Raw genomic sequence first — 23,104 nt, forward strand, 5'->3', positions numbered from 1 at the left:
AATTCAATTTCCTGACATTTAAATTAAAATAATTTCTCAATTAAAATAACAACAACAACAACAACAACAACAACAACAACAACAATAATAATAATAATAATAATAATAATAACAAAAAATATAAATACCTGAATTAAATCAGAATATAAAAGGCATTCTTAATTATATTCTGAATGGTGCACAAGCCTGCTTGTGTAATGATACAAATTATAAAAACTTTTGTTTTCATTTTAAACCAATTTATTACAAGCCATTATACAGTATGTACTCCTGCATACAGTATGGCACTGGCTGGATGCATTCTTTGACACAACACACTTTCTACCTGGCCTATCTGAGACTGCTCTCTTGAATAAAGGAGTCTATCCCCGCTCCACACTAATTTTTCTGTGTGTTCAAGAAGGGTAAAGCGCTGCACAAAGTTTGAGCTGGTCACCCTCTACACATAACCAAATTCAATTTTAAAAAAGTTTCATGAGATGAAGCAAACATATTTTTTAAAATTCAGCCATGACAGATATATCTGGTTCGAAGTCCTTAAAAAGCATTTATATGTGGAAAAATGCGAAATATCAATATTTATATTGCATCATCACTGTCTGAAATGATTCCGCATCCCTTCTGTCGCTTCGAGCTGTGGAGCGCGCGTTTGTGTACGGGGGAGCGCGCGAGTGTAGTTTGTCTGTGTGTACATTCAGGTGTTGACAGAGAAACCTAGTAAGAGGCGGTGGGAGGAGGGAGAGGGTGTGTATGTGTGTGTATGAGAGAGAGAGAGAGAGAGAGAGAGAGAGAGAGAGAGAGAGAGAGAGAGAGAGAGAGAGAGAGAGAGAGAGAGAGAGGCGCTCTCTCCTCGTGCACTTTGCAGTAAGTTGCTGGCGGCTGTTGCTATCGTGGCGCTTGCTGGTCGCGCGGGGAACTTTAACACGCTGGATCCCAAAGTCCGTCTCTCTCACCTGTGCAGTTCGGAGCTGCCATGGATTTCGCGGCCGGATTTACTATCCTAATCACACTGCCGATGTTTCTGCAGACGAACGGCCTCTATATCGCCAGTAGCATAGGTACGTCTTTACTTACTGCCTTTACCTATTTGCACTTTCATCCCATCCCAAGATGATGTCCTGCCCAGTACCACTCAAGTGCCCGTCATAACTGGATGTTCGCGCACTATGCCCATCCCTATCTAAGTCAAAGTTGTGGCATAGGCTATTTCCAATGTGTTTTAATTATTCTCCCAAATATACTGTATATAGAAGCCCTGGCGTTCTCGTGTGCTGTGTCATCACTCTTTGTTTTGAAGTGTTCATGTTTCACGTGCTGCTGAAATGAATTATTTTAGGACGCTCTGGATGTCTCAGTTGAACGCTAAAGGTAGAATGTTTTTTTTCCCCTCTCGCGTTTGCAAAGAAGAAGCGATCTTTGTCGGATGCTCTTGCGATATTGATCTGTCTGAGAACGGAAATATTGCTGGATATTGATTTCAAATTGGAAAATGCCCCCGTTCTGTTCTGATCTTTTATGAGTTTTTAAACATAAACGTCTATTTTTGCATACAGAAAAAAAAAAAAAAAAAAAGCTCTGAAATAGAACTTTTGGTTTTAGAAGAGAAAGAACAGAAGGTTGCTTGTAAAAAAAAAAAACAAAAACAACTGCAATGTGCTTTTTTTGCTACAAAGGCTGAATTTTTTATTTTTTATTGAAACGGTTATTGTGTATGAATTTGAGTAAATGTGCTTTAGTAAGTGCATGAAATACATGAAATGCACAGCATCACTTCGCATCTTGCGCACACTTTGAACTGACACATCGGCTGTTTCTCAAAACCTAGTGAGCTGCCTATCTAGAGACTATACAGATTCTTTGGCATCATTTGCGCGTGCAGCAGTTTTGGGCATCATAAGCGCGTGCTGAATGTGTGCGCGCGAGCTGACAGGAGTCAGGACTTGGAACTCGACTGTGGAAACGCGCCTAAAATTGTTGTCTAGTTAGGCAGTAGTCTACACAAGGTTTTGTGACATAGCCATCGTTTAAGCGAGGGTTAAGACTTGCGTATAATATGTTTTGAGTCGATTCTCCCTTTTTTTTTCTTTACGTGAGTCTGTTGTTGTGAGTTTCTTCTCGATATATCATCCTTTCGTATTCAGAATTGCAGACACGCAAATCTTGTTTAAATTAACCAAGGGTTAGCTTGTCATTGAATACAGTGGGCACATTGAAAATGTATTTTTCTTGGTAGTTTTGTTAGTTCATGATGTAAGGCATAACACAGAATGACACCATAGTCTTGCAGTCTCTGCACAAACAAGCATCATTAAATCTGAAAATGATTTGTGTGGTGTCAAACAAGTGTTAGTGTGTTGCTTCACAAGGGCATGTCTGACCCCTGGCTACTCATTTGCATTGACTGCATGGGAAGCAAAACTTGTGAAGTGATGTTGGACATGTTTACAGAAAATCCTAAATCAAAATTTAAGGTGGTTTGCTAGAAGAAACATTATTTCGCCAAAGACTTATATGAAAGTTGCCAGCATAGATATATCCATCATAGATAGGTAGTTGAGGCATTAAATGCCCATGGACTTTTTTTTATTTTTTTTATTTCTAATCAAGATTTTAGATTAAAATGTACATGAATACATATGTGAAAGTGTCACCATTTCTTTTTTTTCACCATTTTTAATCACCTGTGTCTTCATTAGTTTATTTTAAACCGTTATGTGGTTTGACAAATTATTTTTAAAGATATAAATATTCCATATGATCTCAGTTAAAGGGAAAGTTCACCCAAAAATTAAAATTTCTCTCATCTTTTACTTAACCTCATGCTGTCTCAGACATGTATGACTTTCTTTCTTCTGCAGAACTCAAATGAAGATATTTCAACTCTGTCGGTCCACACAATGCAAGTGAATGGTGACCAAAACTTCAAGGCTCTATAAAGCATGTAAAGGCAGAATAAAAGTCTAACTCCTTTTTCATTATACATCTTGACATCAGCAGTCTCCTTGGCGATCACTAGGGAGTGTAATCAATCTTGAAATCATGACCGTTCCAAGAGTTTGCAGTGGCAAGGTTTACAGTAAAAAAAGACTTATATTTTGGTCTGTTCTCACCTAAAACTGATTGAATCTTCAGAAGACATGGATTAAACCACTGGAGTCAAATTGATTACTTTTATGCTGCCTTTATGTGCTTTTTGGAGCTTCTAAGTTTTGGCCACCATTCACTTTGTATGGACCTACAGAGCTGAAATATTCTTCTAAAAGTCTTTGTTTGTGTTCTGCAGAAGAACCATCTGGAATGGCATGAGGGCGAGTAAATGAGAGAATTTTCATTTTTGGGTGAACTAACCCTAAAATGTGAGGTCATATAGCTGCATGCATAATAGTTATAAAAGAATTAGCAAAATGCTGTTAAAAAAAAGCTTTAGATGTACTGTAGAATATCATGCAACACCGCAGGAAATGTAAACATCCCATCAATGATGACAGAAACATTGAGTCACTGAGAAACATTGTGTCACCAAACCAGTCCATGAAAGTTGGCAGCACAGTGACATTCATTACAGATGCTGATGTACTCAGTGAATGTGTGCTGTTGCTGTCTGACTGACTGTGTTTGTTTATAACCCAATGCAGATTCCCTGCAGCATGTCCTGGGGGACTATGGACTGATGAAGCCTGTTCTTACCGATGCAGAAGGCCGCTTCCTGTCCCATGCAGTATCGGTTGGTCCAGCAGATGGGCAGTTCCGTAGGCGCTGGAGAAGAGAGGTGGCATTGGCCGACCACGCCCACAGTGAGTCCGAAGGAGGCACGCTTGACCGACTCTACTACAATGTCACTGTCTTCGGCCAGGAGTTTCACCTGCGTCTGCGCCGCAACACACGACTGGTGGCACCCGGAGCCAGGATGGAGTGGCAGGATTCTGGCAGCATGCGCTCCGAGTCTTTGAAGAGCGACTGCATGTATGTGGGTGACGTTATGGATGTGCAGGGAGCCTCGGTAGCTATTAGTAACTGCGACGGCCTGGTGAGTGGGCACTCTGGCCTTTGTATGTGTGTAGTATGCAAGATGTCCTGTTAATTCACACTTATCCTTCATGCATTTCCTGGTCTGTGCCGTAATATTTGTGAAAACTGATAAGACAAATTATGCTTTAATGAGTAAATAGGGTTTAGTCAGAGAGAGAGTCAATATACAGTAGACATGAGGTGTTGTTTTGGGTTATGAGAGTGAAGTGCTATCCCCTCGTAGCGCTCACCTTGCAAAGGGTTAAAGTGGACATGAGTCACATTAACCATTATTTTATTTACTACTATATACTTCTTGTATCCTATAAGTGTCCACTGGCACAGAGTGAGTGGAGCTGACCAGTGTTTTTAAATCATTTCCAATAGGAACTGAGTGGCAGGCTTGGAGCAAGTGGGAAGAGCCTATACAATTTGAGAAATGCTCAACTTTATGCAAATGAGGGGTGAAAAACAGCAGGCTACAGCCAATTGCTGTGAGCAGAAGGCAGTGACATTTGTCACAAGTGGTTCAAAATGATGATAGTGCTGGCGTTTCTGGTGTATTCAGTGCTTAAATCACACAGTGGTTAGAGTTTTTTTTTGTTTTTTTGTTGATATCCTGGGATATTCCTTAAACAAAGTAAAAGCTAAATAACGTGTAGTGAAAGAGTATCCTTTGTGACTTGTGTGTTGAGATCTGCAGTGACAAAAGTAAGGATTGGAGCGGAGGTCTCTTGTTTATCACAGAATGCTATTTTTCAAACAAAGCTTTAACTCTAAATGGGCCTAAATCAAGCTGGAAGTGTCTGCTAGAGATCATAAGACCCATAGGCACCCTATACCTGACACCTTTACACAGCAAAAGAGAGAGAGAGAGAGAGAGAGAGAGAGAGAGAGAGAGAGAGAGAGAGAGAGAGAGAGAGCGAAGAAACATACACATAAAACCAAGAGGTCAAATAAATGATGTATACAGTAAGTGCCTGTGCATGAATAAGCTGTCTGATCCTTCGATGTCAGTGTCATGAGTATTCATGGAGACATTATGAGCTTAGAGAAATGAAAAAAAAAAATGCTCTTAAGTGTATGGTTCGTAGGATCTTAATTTTTAGGTAATATGATAGAAATGATTACTTTCAATTACACACTAACATGAATGTGCGCCTTAACATATGTAAGCACACTTTAAAAAGTTTACTTATTTTTAAAGTCAATCTGAGAATATTCTTTTTAAAGTACATTTTAAATCAATATCTATTAAATAATGCTTTAGTGTTCTTTAAAGAAGTACAGTTAAATCAAAACATAATAATGCATAAATAACTGAGTTGCACACTTAAGTACCTTAAATATATTGTTCTGGGACAACGAAATGCAGTCTAAGAGTATTGATGTAATTTTAAAATGATATTTAATGGTAAAGTCAAATGGAAGTATACAGTATATGTATACGTATAAGTATACGTATTTAAATAAGTTGAATGGATGTATACAGTATATGCTAACTAACACTTTTATTTGCAATTATACAATTGACATGGAGTTGCACCACAGTTTATCAGATGTACCTGTCAACCAACTGTATACTTTATATTTCAAGTGCATACAAAGTTGTGTTACAAAGTTAAATTTTTAGCTTTATCGAAGCTACAGTTTGTTGCATTTAAGATACGTATATTTCCAACTTAAATTAAATGTCACTTAAATACAATAAAGTTGCATTAATTTGTTTTCAAAAATAACACAAAGTACACACTGAACTTTGTTTGAACTATGAACTCTAAAAGTAGGCTATATTATTTTCATAATAAATGCTCTTTTTAAAACTTCTGTACACTTAAAGGAATAGTTAATCCAAAAATGAAAATTCTCTCATTTACTCACCCTCATGCCATCCCAGTTGTGTAACTTTAGTTCTTCTACACAAGCAAAGATTTTTAGGAAAATATCTCAGCTTTTTAGGTCAATACAATGCAAGTCAGCAGGGTCCAAAATTTGGAAGCTCCAAAAAACACATAATGGCAGCATAAAAGTAATTCATACGACTCCAGTGTTTAAAACTTTTTTACTATTAATTATTTTCATGCATACGTCAGTTCTTGCATGAACATGCCAACTCACATATGTGATGAGAGAGGCCGCGTGAACTCGGCCCTCTCGTAGAAGCACATAGGAAATCTGGTCGAAAGCAAAGATTTATGGTTAAAAAAAGTTTTAAATATTAGTCTGTTTCTCTCACATACCTATCGTATTGACATTACTTAAACCATTCAGGTCATATGAAATACTTTTATGCTGCCTTTATATGCTTTTTAGAGCTTCAAAGTTGTGGCCACTATTCACTTGCATTGAATGGACCAACAGAGCTGAGATATTTTTCTATGATGAGACGTGAGTAAATAATGAGAGAATTTTAATTGTTGGGTGAACTATTCCTTTAAGTGCACTTAAAGTGCACATATCAAAGATAAATGCTTCTGATGAAGTTAAAGTGGGTTAGAGAATCAGATAAAATGAACATAACATAACATAACATAACATAACATGAAAACACATTTACTTCCCTCTTCAAGGGATGAAGCTTGTACCAGTTTGTGTGCCTGTATGTCTGTTGTTTATGTGTTTTGCATGCATGTGTGTATACTGGCTTTTTCAAGAACTCCATATGCTCTTTATGTCATTTATACTCTGTCAACCTATATGACGTGTGTTTGTGTGTTACTGTTTGTTTGTGTATGTGCACGCTCCAGTGGGCCTGGTGCCCGCAGGATTAAACTCAGTCTCCATGCTGTCCTTCAGCTTCAAACACTCAGGGTCATCCAGGGCTACAGCCGCGGGCATCTTGCATATAGAATAGCCCGAGCAACTCCATTTCCTCTGAGTACGATACTCCTCAACAGACAGGATACATGCAACCTTACCTTCACAGCTCTTGATATTTCAGACAGAGGTTTGTTTGTCAACAAGAGCATATGCAAACGTGAATATGTTACAAAATGAAGACCAGAAAATTCAGAGTTTGTTTATAGAATGTGTTTATCTAACTCTTTAAGAACTGTGTATGAACATAACCATATTTAGCACTCCAGACAGACACTACCGATATCGAATTCTGCTTCAGTTTGAATGTGGCCTATGTGTTCTCCATCTCATTGTTGTAATCTTTCAGAATAACTGGAAAGAAAAACATCTGCTCATTGGGCTCATTGGGAGAAGTCTACTTATGTGGCATTATTCCATGTCCACTTACTCTATGTAGTGTTATGAGACATTGTTTTCCCACAAATCAGAGGTGGTTAATGGTACATCAGAGGTGGGATGTATCCGTGATAATCAGACGGTCCAGTTGAATGTAAGGCAGACGATGGGAAATGGAATGAGACAATAACAAGCTATAACTGGAGCGCAAGTGAATGTGTTGCTTTCTTTGTACGGTTTATCAACAGGTGTTTAGCAACATGATGCACAGCTGTGCGCAGACATCTGTCTTTTGGGAGGTTATAGAGTAGTTTGAATTAATTCATAAAGGTTATTTTTTAAACTTTTCCAACACAATTGAAAGAGTATGTTTTTTTCTGACAGTGTACATATGTTGTGTAAAATCTGATTGGTGATTTAAAATGTATGTTGTTAAAGTGGGATGCTACAGGATAGACTAGTGTTTTCGCTTCTGAATGCATGGTCACATGCATTTCTGACCACTTCTGAATGTGGACCCTGTTTAAACCTGTATTAGACTGATGTTAAAACCTAGTGTAAACAGGTCTGTAATGCAAGGCATGTTTGTTTGACCTGTATATTTAGCCTGGTCTAATGAACATTGTGCCAGAAGCAAGTGAAATGGTATTGTAATCAGACAAGGTTTTTAAGGGGAATATTAGATGGAGGTTTTAATGTGTAAAATGTACCTCCCTAACCTAAAACTTTAAAGGGTTGGTTCACTCAAAAATGAAAACTCTCTGATACAGATACAAATACAGATCTAAACCAAAACCAACAAAGCTTCTGTACAGCATTCCTCCTACTCAGTTGTAAACAGCGCTGCTCTTCCGGGTGTGTCGCACGTGCGTAAATATTTGCATGAACATGCCAATGTAAATACCTCACAAGCGCATACTGCTTTAGAAGACATTCATTTAACCTCTGGCCTACTGAGCTGAGATATTTTTCAAAATGTGTTCTGCTGATGAAAGAAAGTGTATGACACCTGGGATGGCATGAGGGTGAGTAAATGATGAGAGAATTTGGGTGAACTAACCTTTTAAAATAAACCTAACCATTAGTGAACTAAAATCAAATGAGAGGTAAACAGACATCTTTACCCTTAACCAATGCCTAAACCTGACCGATAGTGTCCAAAAACAAAATGCAAAGTGAAAAGCACATTTTCTGAAGCAACCATGTCATCTCGTGTCACTTCTATGACACTCTCGTCTCATATGTCAGATTGCATGTTTGACTGGCCTCGAACCACGTACTTCAGAGTCCAAAGTCCAACACTCTATCACAGGGGTACTCAATAGGCGGACTCTGGTCCGGATCCGGACAGAAGGACAATTCAGTCCAGACTGAGATCTAAACCTTTGTGCTAGTTATCTGACACCTGGCTACGTGCTTATTCCCTAGTGCTGAACGTGCTTTTATTCCTGCTCTCCGTGCTTTTCCTCTCTCCCTGCTATAGAGGTGGCGAATAAAGCCTGATTTACTGTATGTAGGTGCAGGCGCAGTTATTTTTAAAAACAGTAGCGGAGACACCGCTACAGATAATGGCATCTTTCGCTTAAAGACACTGCAGAAAACAAAAATGAAGCAAAGTGAAACTATCATCATCTGTCTGATGTGTGATTCAGACGGCTCAGCTAAGCCAGGTTTGTGTCAGGACAAGTTAACGTGCCGCCTTTAGACAATAAAGTTTTCTCGTCTAAATTTAGCTTAATTAATCAGCATGTTAGGAGCCTTTCATAATAAACAAAGATTTTTTTTTCTAATTTTGTGAAAATGAATCAGAGATGTCATCATGGCATGGGTTACAAGGAAAGCCGATTTATATTTAAATGAAGCAAACAGTATTTTAATGCTTCACTGTTGTTATGTAAATTGTTAGTTTGTAACTTGGTAAATTCTCACTTTAAGGAAAATATGAAAATAGTCCATTCAGACTTATACATATTTATACATTTTTCTCAGGGGATACCCCTAAACCCCCATATTTTTATCTGTCAAAAGGCCTCCTATATCCCATACATATACAGTATATTATGAATGTAAACATTTTTAAAAACACAAAAACTGGACTGCTGTCATTTAGCTTCAAAATGAACTGTTCATCTTATCTTTTAATATTCATATCCAAGTGCCCTCGACTGATGAAGTCTTGATGAAATATTTTAATCTTTTGGCAGAAGATCCCTCAGACCCCACTACTTTGGCTCTAGGCCCCCAATGTCCTCATCCCTGCCCAGTTTTGAAGAGACTGTTTTGACTGTTTAGAATTGTTTTATTTATTTATTTTTTTACAAAGTATTAGTGCTGCCAACGTGGCAAGTTATAAAAACTATTCAAAAATATATATGATATAATTTCATAGCCATAGGACACCGTGTAAGATACGTACTATTATCCGGACCTTTGCGGGGAAGGAAATGTAGAGACCGGACCTCTTGGAACTTTAATTGAGTGCCCCTGCTCTATCAGGTGAGCTACCTCAGAAGCTAATCATGTTGGAATAAGTGTGCAAATGTAGGTGAGTATGTAAGTTAAAATGTATTGTTTTTCAAATGATGCTTATAGTTAAAGTATTTTGATACCATAACATAGCACTGTGTGAGTAATAGTATAAAAATTAAGTGTTAACAAAGTCATAATCAGCCACTGTAGTTGTGATTTGTACGAAAGTGAATAAAACGCACATTTGTTGTAGCGCCTTTAGTATTAATTTCACCAGGAAACTGCGGCAAAACATAGAATTCTGCACGTAAAAATCAGTGTGCAAAAATGTAGTTATAGTAACGTTCATTCTATGAGACTAAGTTACTTAGATTAGTTATCTGTCAAGCCTTGTATAGGCTGTGAGGCCAACTTTGTCCAATTGTTTTGTAATAAAATGACTGAGGCCAAGATAATTCTTAATAATGGCAAAATGTTGACTGTGCATACATCTGTTTTATTGTGGGGCATGGCCCAATGTTGCAGGTTATGCTAGCACTTACATAAGCTCTTGGGAATGCTCTTTTATTGTTTTTACAAGGTAGAAAAATTAAGCCTGTCCACTCTCTAGATGATGTGGTGTTATTTTCTAATGCAGGCAACAAAAGGCAGTGAATTTAGGCAGTTTATTATATGTATTTTTAAGAGCTGACAAAACAAATTGTTTGAATATGCCAAAATGTATATATTAATATATAATATTAACATATAAAATATTAATATTCTATGTAATATTCATATATAATAATAATAATAATAATAATAATATATATATATATATATATATATATATATATATATATATATATATATATATATATATATATATGGGAGACTTGGGCAAATTGTCTTGCAGTGAATATTTCTGTAGGTTTATTTCTGAAAGCAAATTTCTGCATAGCCAGATACGTACACTGAAGTCTTGGCTACAGAAAAGCTTTTGAATATTTTCAATATTCCTTCCCAGGAAATAAGATACAGTTCATTAAACACACGTTCACCTTTTGTGACAACTTAATGTCACACTACTAATGAACCTGGCATTAAACCAATGGTGTAGGTTTCATGTGAACATTGGGGGGTGAACCACCACCACAACCACCAACACAAAATCTACACCTTACTTTAAATTTACATGTACACCTACATTAAACAGCTTATTGTGGGCTTTTCAGCTAAATTATAAAAATTAAAAAGTTATGAACAAAACAATTCATGAAACAACATAAATGTAAAAGGTAACGTACAAAAATATCAAACCATTGTTTTGGCCAGCAAATATTGTAATTGAAAATATTTGACATTTTGAAACACGTAGCATTTTCATGAAAAATACCTTTGCCCTAAGGACACATTTCTTCTTATTCTTTTGGCTGCTCCCATTAGGGGTCGTCACAGCAGACCATCCATGATCTGCATATTTTTGGCACAGGTTTGATGCCAGATGCCCTTCCTAATGCAACCCCCAGTGGCTGGGGGACTCTCACTCACATCTACAGGGCAATGTAGAGTCTCCAATTCACTTAACCTGCATGTTTTTGGACTTGTGGGGAAAACTGGAGCACCTGGAAGAAACCCACATAAACACAGGGAGAACATGCAAACTCCACACAGAAAGGGCCAATTGAGCCAGGACTTGAACCCAGGACCTTCTTACTGTGAGGTGACAGTGCTAACTTCCAGTGTGGTTTTATTTTGTTCATTTTAGGGCTGTCGATTGAACGTGTTAAGTCAGTGCGATTAATTTTATAAAAAATAACGTGTTAAAAACATTTACGCAATTAATCATGTCCCCGGACCGTAATAAGGAAGATTCCTGAGAAATTCAGGCTTGAAGTACCACCTGTTTTCTACAGGGGGCAGTAAGCGAAACTTCAGCTGTATAAGCAACACACAGCTTATACAGAGAACAAACCAAGCCTTCAGGAGACAGCCCAACACAAGGATGCTTTCTTTCATTCAAAACACAGCTTGATGGAGTGCAAATCCAAACTAAGGGACCTCAAGATGTGTTCTTCTAAGTATTAAACTACGTTTAACTTGACACAGTGACCTAAAAATCGTATGTTTATGATGCAACACAACCAAAGCGAGACACTTCAAAAGCATCCGTCTGACGCAGATGTACATTGATGGGTCCTTAGACAAGCCCTCATAATAAATCTCTGATTGATTGACAAATTCACTTGCAAAAAGGATTGCTCTGAGCTGTATGCCAATGATTGGCTTATGTTCAATAATATGCAAATAAACAAAACATTGGATTCTAAAAAGCCGCTTTTTGTATTGCCTTATCAATGCTTAACTCCTCTGCCACAATAATGTAATGCATTTTAATTATCTGAATATTTTTTATAATATTTTATATACAGTATATGTGTGTGTGTGTGATATATATATATATATATATATATATATATATATATATATATATATATATATATATATATTATTTGTAAATATTTTAAGATAGCTATCTTCATTATAAATTGAATTGTTATTTGAGGGGCTTTCTCAGCAAATATTTATATATGTGATTAATTGCAGTTAATTCAATGAATAATCGGGACACCATGTAATTAATTCCTTAAAAAATGTTAATTGATTGAAAGCCCTAGTTCATTTGTTTACCCAAGAGCTATAACAAAAATATGATCATAGTGAAAATTTATACATTTGGATGACAGAATTAAAAAAAAAAGTATTCAAATTTAAGAGGCTTTTGAACTAGGTGTTTGAAACCAACATATACTGTACAGTAAAACCTCTGCTTGAGAAAATGCACATATGTGCATTTGTAAAAAATCGGAAAAGTTGCGTCTTTAAATTCATTCCCTTTAAAGTACCGCTGCTACACATTTAGGCGGATGCCTTTGGTTGTTGCGTCGTGTCTTGTGCTGTTTTTTAAACATCCCGCTATAAGTGTTATGTTTTTATGACAGCGTGTCTAGTTAAAAACAGTCCAACTTTTAAAAACTCACCTCGAGACCCCTGTATTCTGTTCCATTCTGCTTCATATTGCTTTTTTTCTGCAACTACGTTTAACTTCAACTAAACTAACTCACTCTAAATATCTTCCTAATGGTAAGGTTCTTTCTCTCTGGCCTGGTATACTTTCTCAGGACTGTGTTCAGAGAATCAAACAGAGAGGGCAGAAAAGGAAAGCAGAAATAGACAGGTGAAAGACATCGTCACAGATCCTGAGGGAAGCTTGCCCTCGTAATATTGCCAAACTAATGAAGACAGAGACAGCGTCGAGCAGCTGAGAAGGCTCGGAGACGACACGCCATGCTTGGTGAAAGACAAGGCCAAGGCTGTGATTGCAAACAGGCAGGGGAGGAGGGTGTACCAGGATGAATGGTGCTGTCGGTGTGTTGCTTTCAGTACACAAGCAAAACGATGCTCTTCTCCCCAGGGGGACAATCTTTTATATGGGTGTGCTGAAGAGTGGCCAAGGCCTAATCCTTTCGCACACTTGACTGGCCGACGCAATTATACTCGTGCCTCTTCTCTTCTCTTGGGGCGAATCTGCATCCAGCAATGCTCTCGTACCATCAATCAGGACCTCTGCCCATCATCATAGTGTGCAGTGCTGGCGTAGTCGACAGCAGTATCATCACCAAAAGGCAAAGCTGCTCACTAGATGCAGTCATCTTTGACTGTACTTAAAGAACAACAATAGGAAATGTTGTGACCTATTGTACACTATTAAGCCTAGTGCACACAACACGATTCAAGCTCGACACTTCTGATGTTCTGAGTCGGCAGCTACTCCGCAAGTCTGTGACCACAAATCAGTTGTATAGTGTGTGCACTATTCCAATCCTGTCTGAAGTCTGATCAGCGAGTCATCGGTTCTCACATCACGTCAATGCACATTTGCATAAAGGTGAACTCTGCTTAACTTTGTCACATTGGCAATGGTCACTGTCACTCATGTCGCTTCAAATCACCACCTCTCAATGAAAATATAGGACTTACAGTCGCTTTGTCGCTGTAAATCACTGTAAATGTGAACATCAGCAGTTATTGTATTTGCATTTGTTACATGCTGTACCAACGCAGGTCCACTCTGAGATAGAGTACCTGTTGGAAGAGCTAGTTTTTTCCTTGACACTTCCAACGCAGTGTGTCTTAATTTTGATGAGGTGATGAAGAGGGTGCTGAGTCATGAGGGACATTAGCACTCTTTTCACCTTGCATGTTGGGAACAGCAGTTGCTTCACTTGCACATGCAGACTGCTGTGAGGTTCTGAAACGTTACTTATTTGATCTTAACAAGATACTATAATTCCTGCAGCTTAAAGGGATAGTTCACCTTAAAAAAAATTAAATACTTTTTCATTTACTCACCCTCATGTTGATGCAAACCCGTATGACTTTATTTTTCCCATGGAACACAAAAAGAGAAATTAGAAAATCGTCAACTTTCTTCAAAATGTTTCCTCTTGTGTTCCACGAAAAAAGAACATCATTGTGGTTTGGAACGTCATGAGGTGCTTAAATGACTACAGGATTTTCATTTTTATGGGGGGTCCACTCCATGCTTAAACTGTATCAAATCCCAGAAGTGCCCCTGAGTCATCAAATAATAGTTGTAAAAACCCAGAGTCAGTAGGTCACTGTAGAGGTTGATGATCTGACAATGACACTGGTGGTTTCGTCTGAAAACACTGTAGGCCGAGAGACATTCTCGAGCGAAAAGCACCAGCGTCACCATGGATATAATCATGATGGTGAGCGGAGCTATCAGAGCTGAAGGGCCATTTTCTTCGGAGTCTAATTATTATATCAATTTTCTGTTGAGCAGCTGTTATTGACCCTTTTGTTTCGAATTTGTGTGAATTGGCTGGTGCTGGGCATGAACGGAAAAAAGATTACACTATAATTACAGACTCCACCCTGAAATGTGGCTCTCAAACACAAAATTACTCAATCAAGAGGCTTTTATCAGCCAGTCAGTCGGTGGCTCAGTGCGAGGGCAGGAATGTTTCTCATAACCTGTAATTACCAATTCCGGCTGACTGCAATTCAGCAGCCATTTCACAGTTTGTGCACTCAATACATGACAAAGATGAGGGATTTCCCTTTGGTAGTACAGTAGGAAACTCCACAGGAACAAAAAATATGTAGGTGATATTTTAATAGGCAAATTAATGCCACTACGAACTGTGCATGCACCATTGCAGGATAACTGATGTTAACAGTTACTTTGCTGTTTTTGATGTCATTAAATACATTGAAAAAGTACTTATGTTATTATGGAAAATGAATTCAGTATACTGTAAATTCATAATCAGAAAAAATGTCTTAGAGATATAGAATTGGAATTGTTAGACTGCCCTATGTTTTCTTTATTTCATGGTACACAAAGATTATTTTTCTATTAAAATCATGGTTAGATTTAAGGTTTGGGCAATGGGTTAGACTTAGATTTAATAACACTGATACATCTCTTATGGTTTAAATAAAATATCTTAATAACATTGTTTGTTGGTTCGTTTATTTTTCTCTATGTGAGTAAAAGTTATCAATACCGTCATCTTGGACTATTATTATGACTTGTCAGTGTCCAAAATTGCCGTCCCATTCCTCCATAAATATAGCTTTAGAATATAATCAGAATCAGAATCAGCTTTATTGCCAAGTATGCTTACACATACAAGGAATTTGTCTTGGTGACAGGAGCTTCCAGTGTACAACAATACAAAAACAATACAAAAACAACAGCAAGACATAGATAATAATAAAAAATAAAAAATAATTATACACATACACATACGTAGTGCAAATGTAATACAAATCTGTTATCTGTTATGCACAGTGCAAACCAATAATCCTCTCAGCAGTCCAAATTTTCCTTTGGATTCTTCTGATGTCTGATTTCATAGCTGAACCAAACCAGACAGTTATTGAAGTGCAGAGGACAGACTTAATGACCGATGAGTAGAACTGTATCAGCAGCTCCTGTAGCAGGTGGCGAAGGAAGTACAACCTTTGCTGGGCCTTTTTTACAATGGAGTCAATATGTGTCTCCCACTTCAGGTCCTGTGAGATGATAATGCCCAGGAACCTGAATGACTCCACTGCTGCCACAGTGCTGTTTAGAATGGTGAGGGGGGTCAGTGTTGGGGTGTTCCTCCTAAAGTCCACAATCATCTCCACCATTTTGAGCGTGTTCAGCTCAAGGTTGTTTTGACTGCACCAGACAGCCAGCTGTTCAACCTCCCTTCTGTATGCAGACTCATCGTCATCTCGAATGAGGCTGATGAAAGTGGTGTCATCTGCAAACTTCAGGAGCTTGACAGAGGGGTCCTTGGTGATGCAGTCATTGGTGTAGAGGGAGAAGAGTAGTAGGGAGAGCACACATCCCTGGGGGGCACCAGTGCTGATTGTAAAGCTGCTGGAAGTGAGTTTCCCCTGTCTCACAAGCTGCTGCCTGTCCGTCGGAAAGCTGGTAATCCACTGACAGATAGACATGGGAACAGAGAGTTGGTGTAATTTATTCTGCAGTATAGCTGGGATGATGGTGTTGAAAGCCGAACTGAAGTCCACAAAAAGGATCCTTGCATATGTCCCTGGTCTGTCCAGATGTTGCAGGATATGATGCAATCCCATGTTGACTGCATCATCCACAGACCTGTTTGCTCGATAAGCAAATTGAAGGGGATCTAAAAAGGGTCCAGTGATGTTCTTCAGGTGGGCCAACACCAGTCTCTCAAATGATTTCATGACCACATACATCAGGGCGACAGGTCTGTAGTCATTAAGTCCTGTGATTTTTGGTTTTTTGGGACAGGAATAATGATTGAGTGTTTGAAGCAGCATGGGACTTCACACTGCTCCAGTGATCTATTGAAGATCTGTGTGAAGATGGGGGCCAGCTGGTTAGCACAGGATCGAAGACATGCTGGTGAGACGCCATCTGGGCCTGAAGCTTTCCTCGTCTTTTGTTTCCGAAAGACTTGGCTCACATCATCTTCACGGATCTTAAGGGCAGGTTGAGTAGCAAGAGGGGGGAGGAGGGGGTTTGCAGGAGGTGTTGGTGTTTGTGTGAATTGAAGGTCAGAGTGGGTGTGTAGTGTGAGATTGGGCCTTTCATATCTGCAGTAGAACACATTCAGGTCGTCAGCCAGTTGATGATCCACCACAGGGTTGGGGGGTAGGAGTCCTGTAATTTGTGAGTTGTTTCATGCCACTTCACGCTGATGCAGGTTCGTTAACTGAAAACTTGTTTTTCAGCTTCTCAGAGTATCTTATTTTAGCCACTATGATTTCCTTGTTCAGTGTGTTCCTGGCCTGATTGTACAAGACTTTATCCCCACCCCTGTAAGCATCCTCTCTGGCCTGACAAAGCTGCCTGAGCTCTGCTGTAAACCACGGTTTGTAATTGTTGAACTTTAGATAAGTCCTAGTAGGAATGCACATATCCTCACAGAACCTGATATATGATGTAACAGTATCTGTGAGCTCGTCCAGGTCTGTGGCTGCACTCCAATCCGTGCAATTGAAGCAGGCTTGTAGTTCCCGCTCTGTTTCAATGTCCATCTCTTTACAGTCCTTATCACTGGCTTGGTTGATTTTAATTTCTGCCTGTAGGTTGGAAGAAGATGAACCAGACAGTGATCAGAGAGTCCCAAAGCTGCTCTAGGGACAGAGCGATATGCATCCTTGATTGTTGTGTAACAATGATCCAGTATGTTCCTGTCTCTGGTGGGGCATGTAATGTGCTGTTTGTATTTGGGCAGTTCACGTGTGAGACTTGCTTTGTTAAAATCCCCAAGAATAATAATAACTGAGTCTGGGTATTGTTGTTCTGTGTCTGTGATTTGATCAGTCAGCTGTTGCAGTGCTGTGTTCACACACGTGTTTGGCGCGATATACACACTCACCAGAATAAATGAGTAAAACTCCCGCAGCGAGTAGAATGGCTTACAGTTAATAAAGAGCGCTTCCAAATTAGGACAGCACATCCTCTTTAAAGTTGTTACATCTGTACACCAACTTTCATTGATGTAAAAGCATGTTCCACCGCCTCTCGTTTTCCCCATTAACTCTGAACAGCTGAAAACGCGCATTCCGGAATGGCTTCACTCAGCCAGGTTTCTGTGAAGCACAAGGCAGCAGAGTTTGACAAGTTCTTGTTTGTACGGGTGAGGAAATGTAGTTCGTCCGTTTTGTTAGGAAGAGAGTGGAGATTCTCTAGATGAATGCTCGGCAGCGCTGTTAGAAATCTGCGCCGATGGAGCCTGACCAGCGCGCCTGCTCGTCTCCCTCGCCTGCATCTCATAGCGTGTTTAAACAACACAGCTGCGCCTCCGACTAAAATGTCCAGCAAAACGTCTGAATATTCAGTCTGGTATATGCTGCCGAATGTTCAGCAGTTCGTCCCTGGTAAAACTGACTGGAAAAAATATTGCTAAACACAGGACAAACAAACAAAAACAACAAAAGAACTGAAGAGCTACACACTGAGGCGGCCATCCGCAGCGCCATCTTGAATAGTCTTTGGTAGTACCATCCTCAAATTTAAAACAGAACTTGGTCAGACTTCATGGCACCATTGTGCTTTTTGTCACTTTCTGGCCCATTTCCATGCATTCTTCCAAAAAACTGTCATACAAAAATCATGCTGGTCATGTCCCAATGCTTTTAAATTTCTCTTACTCTGTTCCTGTAGCACTTTTATCTTTCAAAAGAGACCAAACTAAGACCAAAAGTTTTAAAAGCTGCTGCCTTTTTTCTGTGGGTAGGTCATTTACATTCTTATGCTCAGTAAGGATTTAAAAGGGTGTAATTTTGCCAGTGTAATAATAATTTTTCATATTCTAATTTAATAAGCGGTGACAGTTCTAAGTAAGCCATTTGTAGGTTGATTTTCTTGAAAAGTGCCAAATCTAATATTGGTATTGTTCTTTTTTTGTTTGTTTTTTATTTATTTATTTGTTGACGTTGTTGTTATGAGTGTGTGCTGGTTTATCAAAGTGTTAAGTAACAAGCATCTTTTCCCTCACCAACCGGAGATTCACAAAGATGGTGTCCAAGGGTGTCAGAAACTCAATGTTACTGACAAAAGCTAAAAAAAAACAAAGGTATCAAAAGCACAGCTACGCATCTTGTGGTGTTTGGCCTGATTTTGTTGTTCCTGATGTAGAATCCAAGGCCATTGTGTCTCACCCAATCTCCATGGGCCTTGGTGCTCAGCACAGAACATTTAGCAGTCTGTTCACCTGGAGCTCCTGGGAGCCTCCCTCTCAATCTCTCTCTGTCTCTCTATCTGTCACCCTCCCTTCATGTAACTGTGGAGAGGTGCTGCTGGTTGCTGTTGTGGTGAGAAAATCGCATTGTTTTGTACGTTTTCACACCTCCAGGCTTCCAGATGCTGATGTGTTTCATTTGTTTTTGTTATTGATGCAGGACATATTCCAAGTTTGGACCATGACTGAAGCTTTTTTGCCCCTCTTAATAACACAGAATAAAATCAACCTTTTACGAATGATGAACTGACTGACACAATTAGACATGGATAGGGTTATCGCAATACAAATATAATTGTTGATAACAATACTAGCAAAAATGCAGGATCCTCGAAATTAATATGCTATTGAACACACTCCTTTATTTAATAAGTTAAAAATATGAATCTAAATATTTTACTTAAAATCTCTACCAATGACCAGCCCCGAATGATGTGCACGAAGAATGCAAATCTCCAAAAAACAAAAGAAGAATGTGAAATTGCAAGTGAAAGTGGAGATTTATTGTAAAAAAAGACTTCAATATTGATCTGTTTCACACCCACACATATTATATTTCTTCAGAAAACATGGATTAAACCACTGAAGTCTTATGGATTACTTTTATGCTGCCTTTGCGTGCTTTTTGGAGCTTTAAATTTCTGACCACCATTCATTTGCATTGTGTGGACCTACAGAGCTGAAATATTCATCTAAAGAACTTCGTTTGTGTTCAGCAGAAGAAAGAAAGTCATACACATCTGGGATGGCATAAGGGTGAGTAAATGATTAATTTTCATTTTTGGTTGAACTATTCCTTTAAGTAATTTTAACCACAGATCTTATTTTACTCATACATTGAAAACTACTATTTTAAAATCAATATTTTTCTACACAAATTACATTTTTTGTCCAATGCTTTTACATTCACTTAACATGTAACCAGCTGTATTTACATTATATCTGGCCAAGATTGGCATTTTGACCAAGAAGCATATGTTCATATGCACATTTGCCATCCATGAGTGCTCCTCACAAAGCATGCGCACACATACACGTCAGCGTTCTAAAGCAGCCACCTGTCAGTCAGTAAGACAGCACTCGTACTGAATACCGTCGGTGCTCTGATCTACCAATAAAACTGGATTTTAGTATCAACTTCTCTTAACAACTGACTATCAACCGACAGCCTGAATGTCAATACAGTACAATACTGTACATTCTATATATACTATATATACTTTTTTATATATTTTTATTTTTTATTTTTATTGAATAATGTGTATCTATATAGTGCGTATTGTATACTGTACAGTGTATGTTATTATTTGTATATTGTTGAGTGCAATTATGTGTATATCAGATGTTTAAATTGTGTTGTGTTAATTTGATGTTATTGTAAATTGGTATATGTCTCATCACTGTCACGACTGCTATGTTGATCGGAACTGCACCCAATAATTTCACACACCATTGCACTTGTGTATATGGCTGTGTGACAATAAAGTGATTTGATTTGATTTGAACTTGGTATGGATGGATATACATTATTGTGCTATAAATAAATACATTTGCCCTGAACCGTAATGTCATAGTCTCAGAATATGGCCCCAAGCAACTAGAAAGTTCCAGAGCTTAAAATGCAAAACAATGCTTTCAACACTGCTAAAGGCAAGAACTCCTCCAAAATATTCTTCCTGTCACAATTCCCGCAACATGCTGCACATCAAACACTTGTTTACAGAAGCATTAGAGATCAGTTTAATCTTAATTAAGCAATTTCTGATGCCTTAGTTCATTTCCAGTTCAGATCCTCTCATGAGTCCCAATCTGAGTTTTTCAAAGCAGTGAATTGAATTAAAATGGAATGAAATAATTTCCTTGCTGACCATTTTGGAATTTCCATGTTGGTCCGAGTAGGTTTGTGATATTTAGTGCTGATTTGACTAGAAGAACAGCATTGCCATGCTGTTCACCAGAGAAATTTAGCCAGTGAAGCCTGTCAACCAGCATGGTCTTTCCACTAAAGCTGGTTGACCGAGGAAGTCTTGTTGGTTATAATAGAACCGGTATTCCCCTTTCAAGAAATGCATCTAATCTTCCTTGTTTTTTGCTCTAGTTATGTGTTAATCATCATGCTTGCTGAATGCTGATTTATGTTTCTCTTACTATGTAAGTGAAAAATTTCATTCCATGGGATCCTGCTGAGGTGAGATCTGTTGCCTTGCATGTTCCTGTGCTATTTATTCACTAGCTGTCTGCTAAAAGTTAGATTCACTATAATCAGTTATTCAGTCCCTGATGCATTCTATTTACAATTTTGAGTTCTGTTTGTTTAAGATGCCTTACACAAGAAAAAATACACTCTACGTTACAACTCCTGCCAACCTGGATCAACTTAATGATAAGTGCAATGTTGTTGAGGGTACAGTGTTGATGGAGTTTCCCAAATCACCTGGGGCCTCATATTTAAATGCTTTATATGTAAAATAGGTTAAAATGTACGTATAGAGCCACATTGGCTACGTTCACACCGCAGCTGAATGTGACACAAATTAGATCTTCTGCTCGAATCTGATTTTTTTTTTGTAAGTTTGTTCACATGACATTTTAAATGTAGTCCATATCAGATTCTGGTCTGAACAGCCGACGCTCGTTTACTGACCCGCATGCTTATAACACTCCCTGAGCATTCGTATCAAACTCTGGCACGTTCAATTTCATATTATAATATGAATAATCTTTTAAATTGCATTTAGAAATGTAATTAGCTGTTTTTTTTTAAGTGGATATGACACTTATTGTCTATCTAATAATATGTTAGCAAGTGATGGCAAAAGACCGTCTTGATGGATAAAGTATTTTTAAATAAAATAATTTGCTTTCGTATGGTGCAATTTAATTATCAGAGTGTGATATTGCTTAAGAGCGAAAATCGAAGGACACCAGGAAAAACAGCATAACATATATGTAAGGTAAGAAGAGTTATTTCAGATTTCCATTGACTTGCATTGATACAGTTTGAGAAATATAGAAACAGTGTTTTCTGCGGGAGTGACATGAATAGGGCACTTACATAAATCTGTCTCTGCATCTTTTCACATGCATATTTTACGTGTAGTCCAGACCAATCGTTGAACCCAGCTGAGCCTTTAATTTGATTTTCTTTCCTTAAAAAAATAAATGAATGCATTAACTAGAAAAGATGTGACTCGCAAATAAAAGTTTGAAACCATAACACGCCTACTGTATATATGCCGGAAATCAAGTGCAGAAATGACGAATGTTGAGTTAGATTGATTTAAAAATCACATTAAATATGACCTGGCAGTTCACACTGAAGGCACATTGGAAAAAATCTGATTCTTATCCGATTTATTTCCACATATGAAAATGGCCCAGATCGGATTTGAAAATGTCAGATTCAAAGCGCTTTTGGCAGTCATGGTCATCCAATTAACAGATCTGTGTCACATTTGAGTGAAAAAAATCTGATTTGGGCCACATTCAGCTGAGGTGTTAACATAGCCATTGAGAGCCCCCTATCTCTGGCATTTAACCATATAGGACCTTAAAAAACGGTGGCCATATCCGGAAGAGTGAACGCTGGCGCGTCTTAGCTGCTGCTGCTCTCCGGTTAATTTTCGATTTACCAGTTGATTTTCTTATCTATCAGCTATTTTATTCAGTCTAAGTGAACAATATTCAACTGTGAATAGTTGTATGAGACCCAGGAAATCGTCACGTTATTATTCCTGGACTCTTTGGCTTGCCAATTTATCTGTGTTCACCTGCTAGATTACCTGCTAGCTGCTGTTTTTATCTAAGAGTCTCCGATCAAAAACAATGTGGATCCACAGGCTGCTCACATGGATTATGATCACCTGGATTATGTTCTGTTACACATGTTGTCCAGTGGCATCATTGCTTCACTACTCGGCGGCAGAACTTTTCCAGCTACAAGCCTGTTTCTTTCCACCACCTCTGACCCTGCATCTTCACCTGGATGTTTTCTGCCAAGCACGTCGGAAATACATACATCGTGAGTCTCAACAAAACTACAGTATCAGCTTCTCAGATTCTGTGAGATCATTTTGGTCGTCATCTGCTCGTCCTTCAAGGAAACATCGCCGGTCTGTTAATCACAGCGTGCTGGC

General features: G+C 38.4%; 1 protein-coding gene across 4 annotated transcripts in view; it reads left to right on the plus strand.

Annotated features, from left to right (window-relative positions):
- The first annotated feature begins 910 nt into the window (after nucleotides 1-910).
- LOC127418324 (A disintegrin and metalloproteinase with thrombospondin motifs 2-like) overlaps nucleotides 911-23,104 on the plus strand; it is a 305,982-nt gene continuing 283,788 nt past the window's right edge. For all 4 annotated transcript variants that reach the window (XM_051658877.1, XM_051658878.1, XM_051658880.1 and 1 more), the window contains exons 1-2: nucleotides 911-1,058; nucleotides 3,636-4,027. In XM_051658877.1, coding sequence (XP_051514837.1) covers nucleotides 974-1,058; nucleotides 3,636-4,027 — 477 coding nt within the window. In that variant the 5' untranslated portion in view covers nucleotides 911-973. The remainder of the gene's footprint in view (nucleotides 1,059-3,635; nucleotides 4,028-23,104) is intronic.

This window comes from Myxocyprinus asiaticus, chromosome 27 (assembly GCF_019703515.2).
Source record: "Myxocyprinus asiaticus isolate MX2 ecotype Aquarium Trade chromosome 27, UBuf_Myxa_2, whole genome shotgun sequence".
Classification (NCBI taxonomy): domain Eukaryota; kingdom Metazoa; phylum Chordata; class Actinopteri; order Cypriniformes; family Catostomidae; genus Myxocyprinus; species Myxocyprinus asiaticus.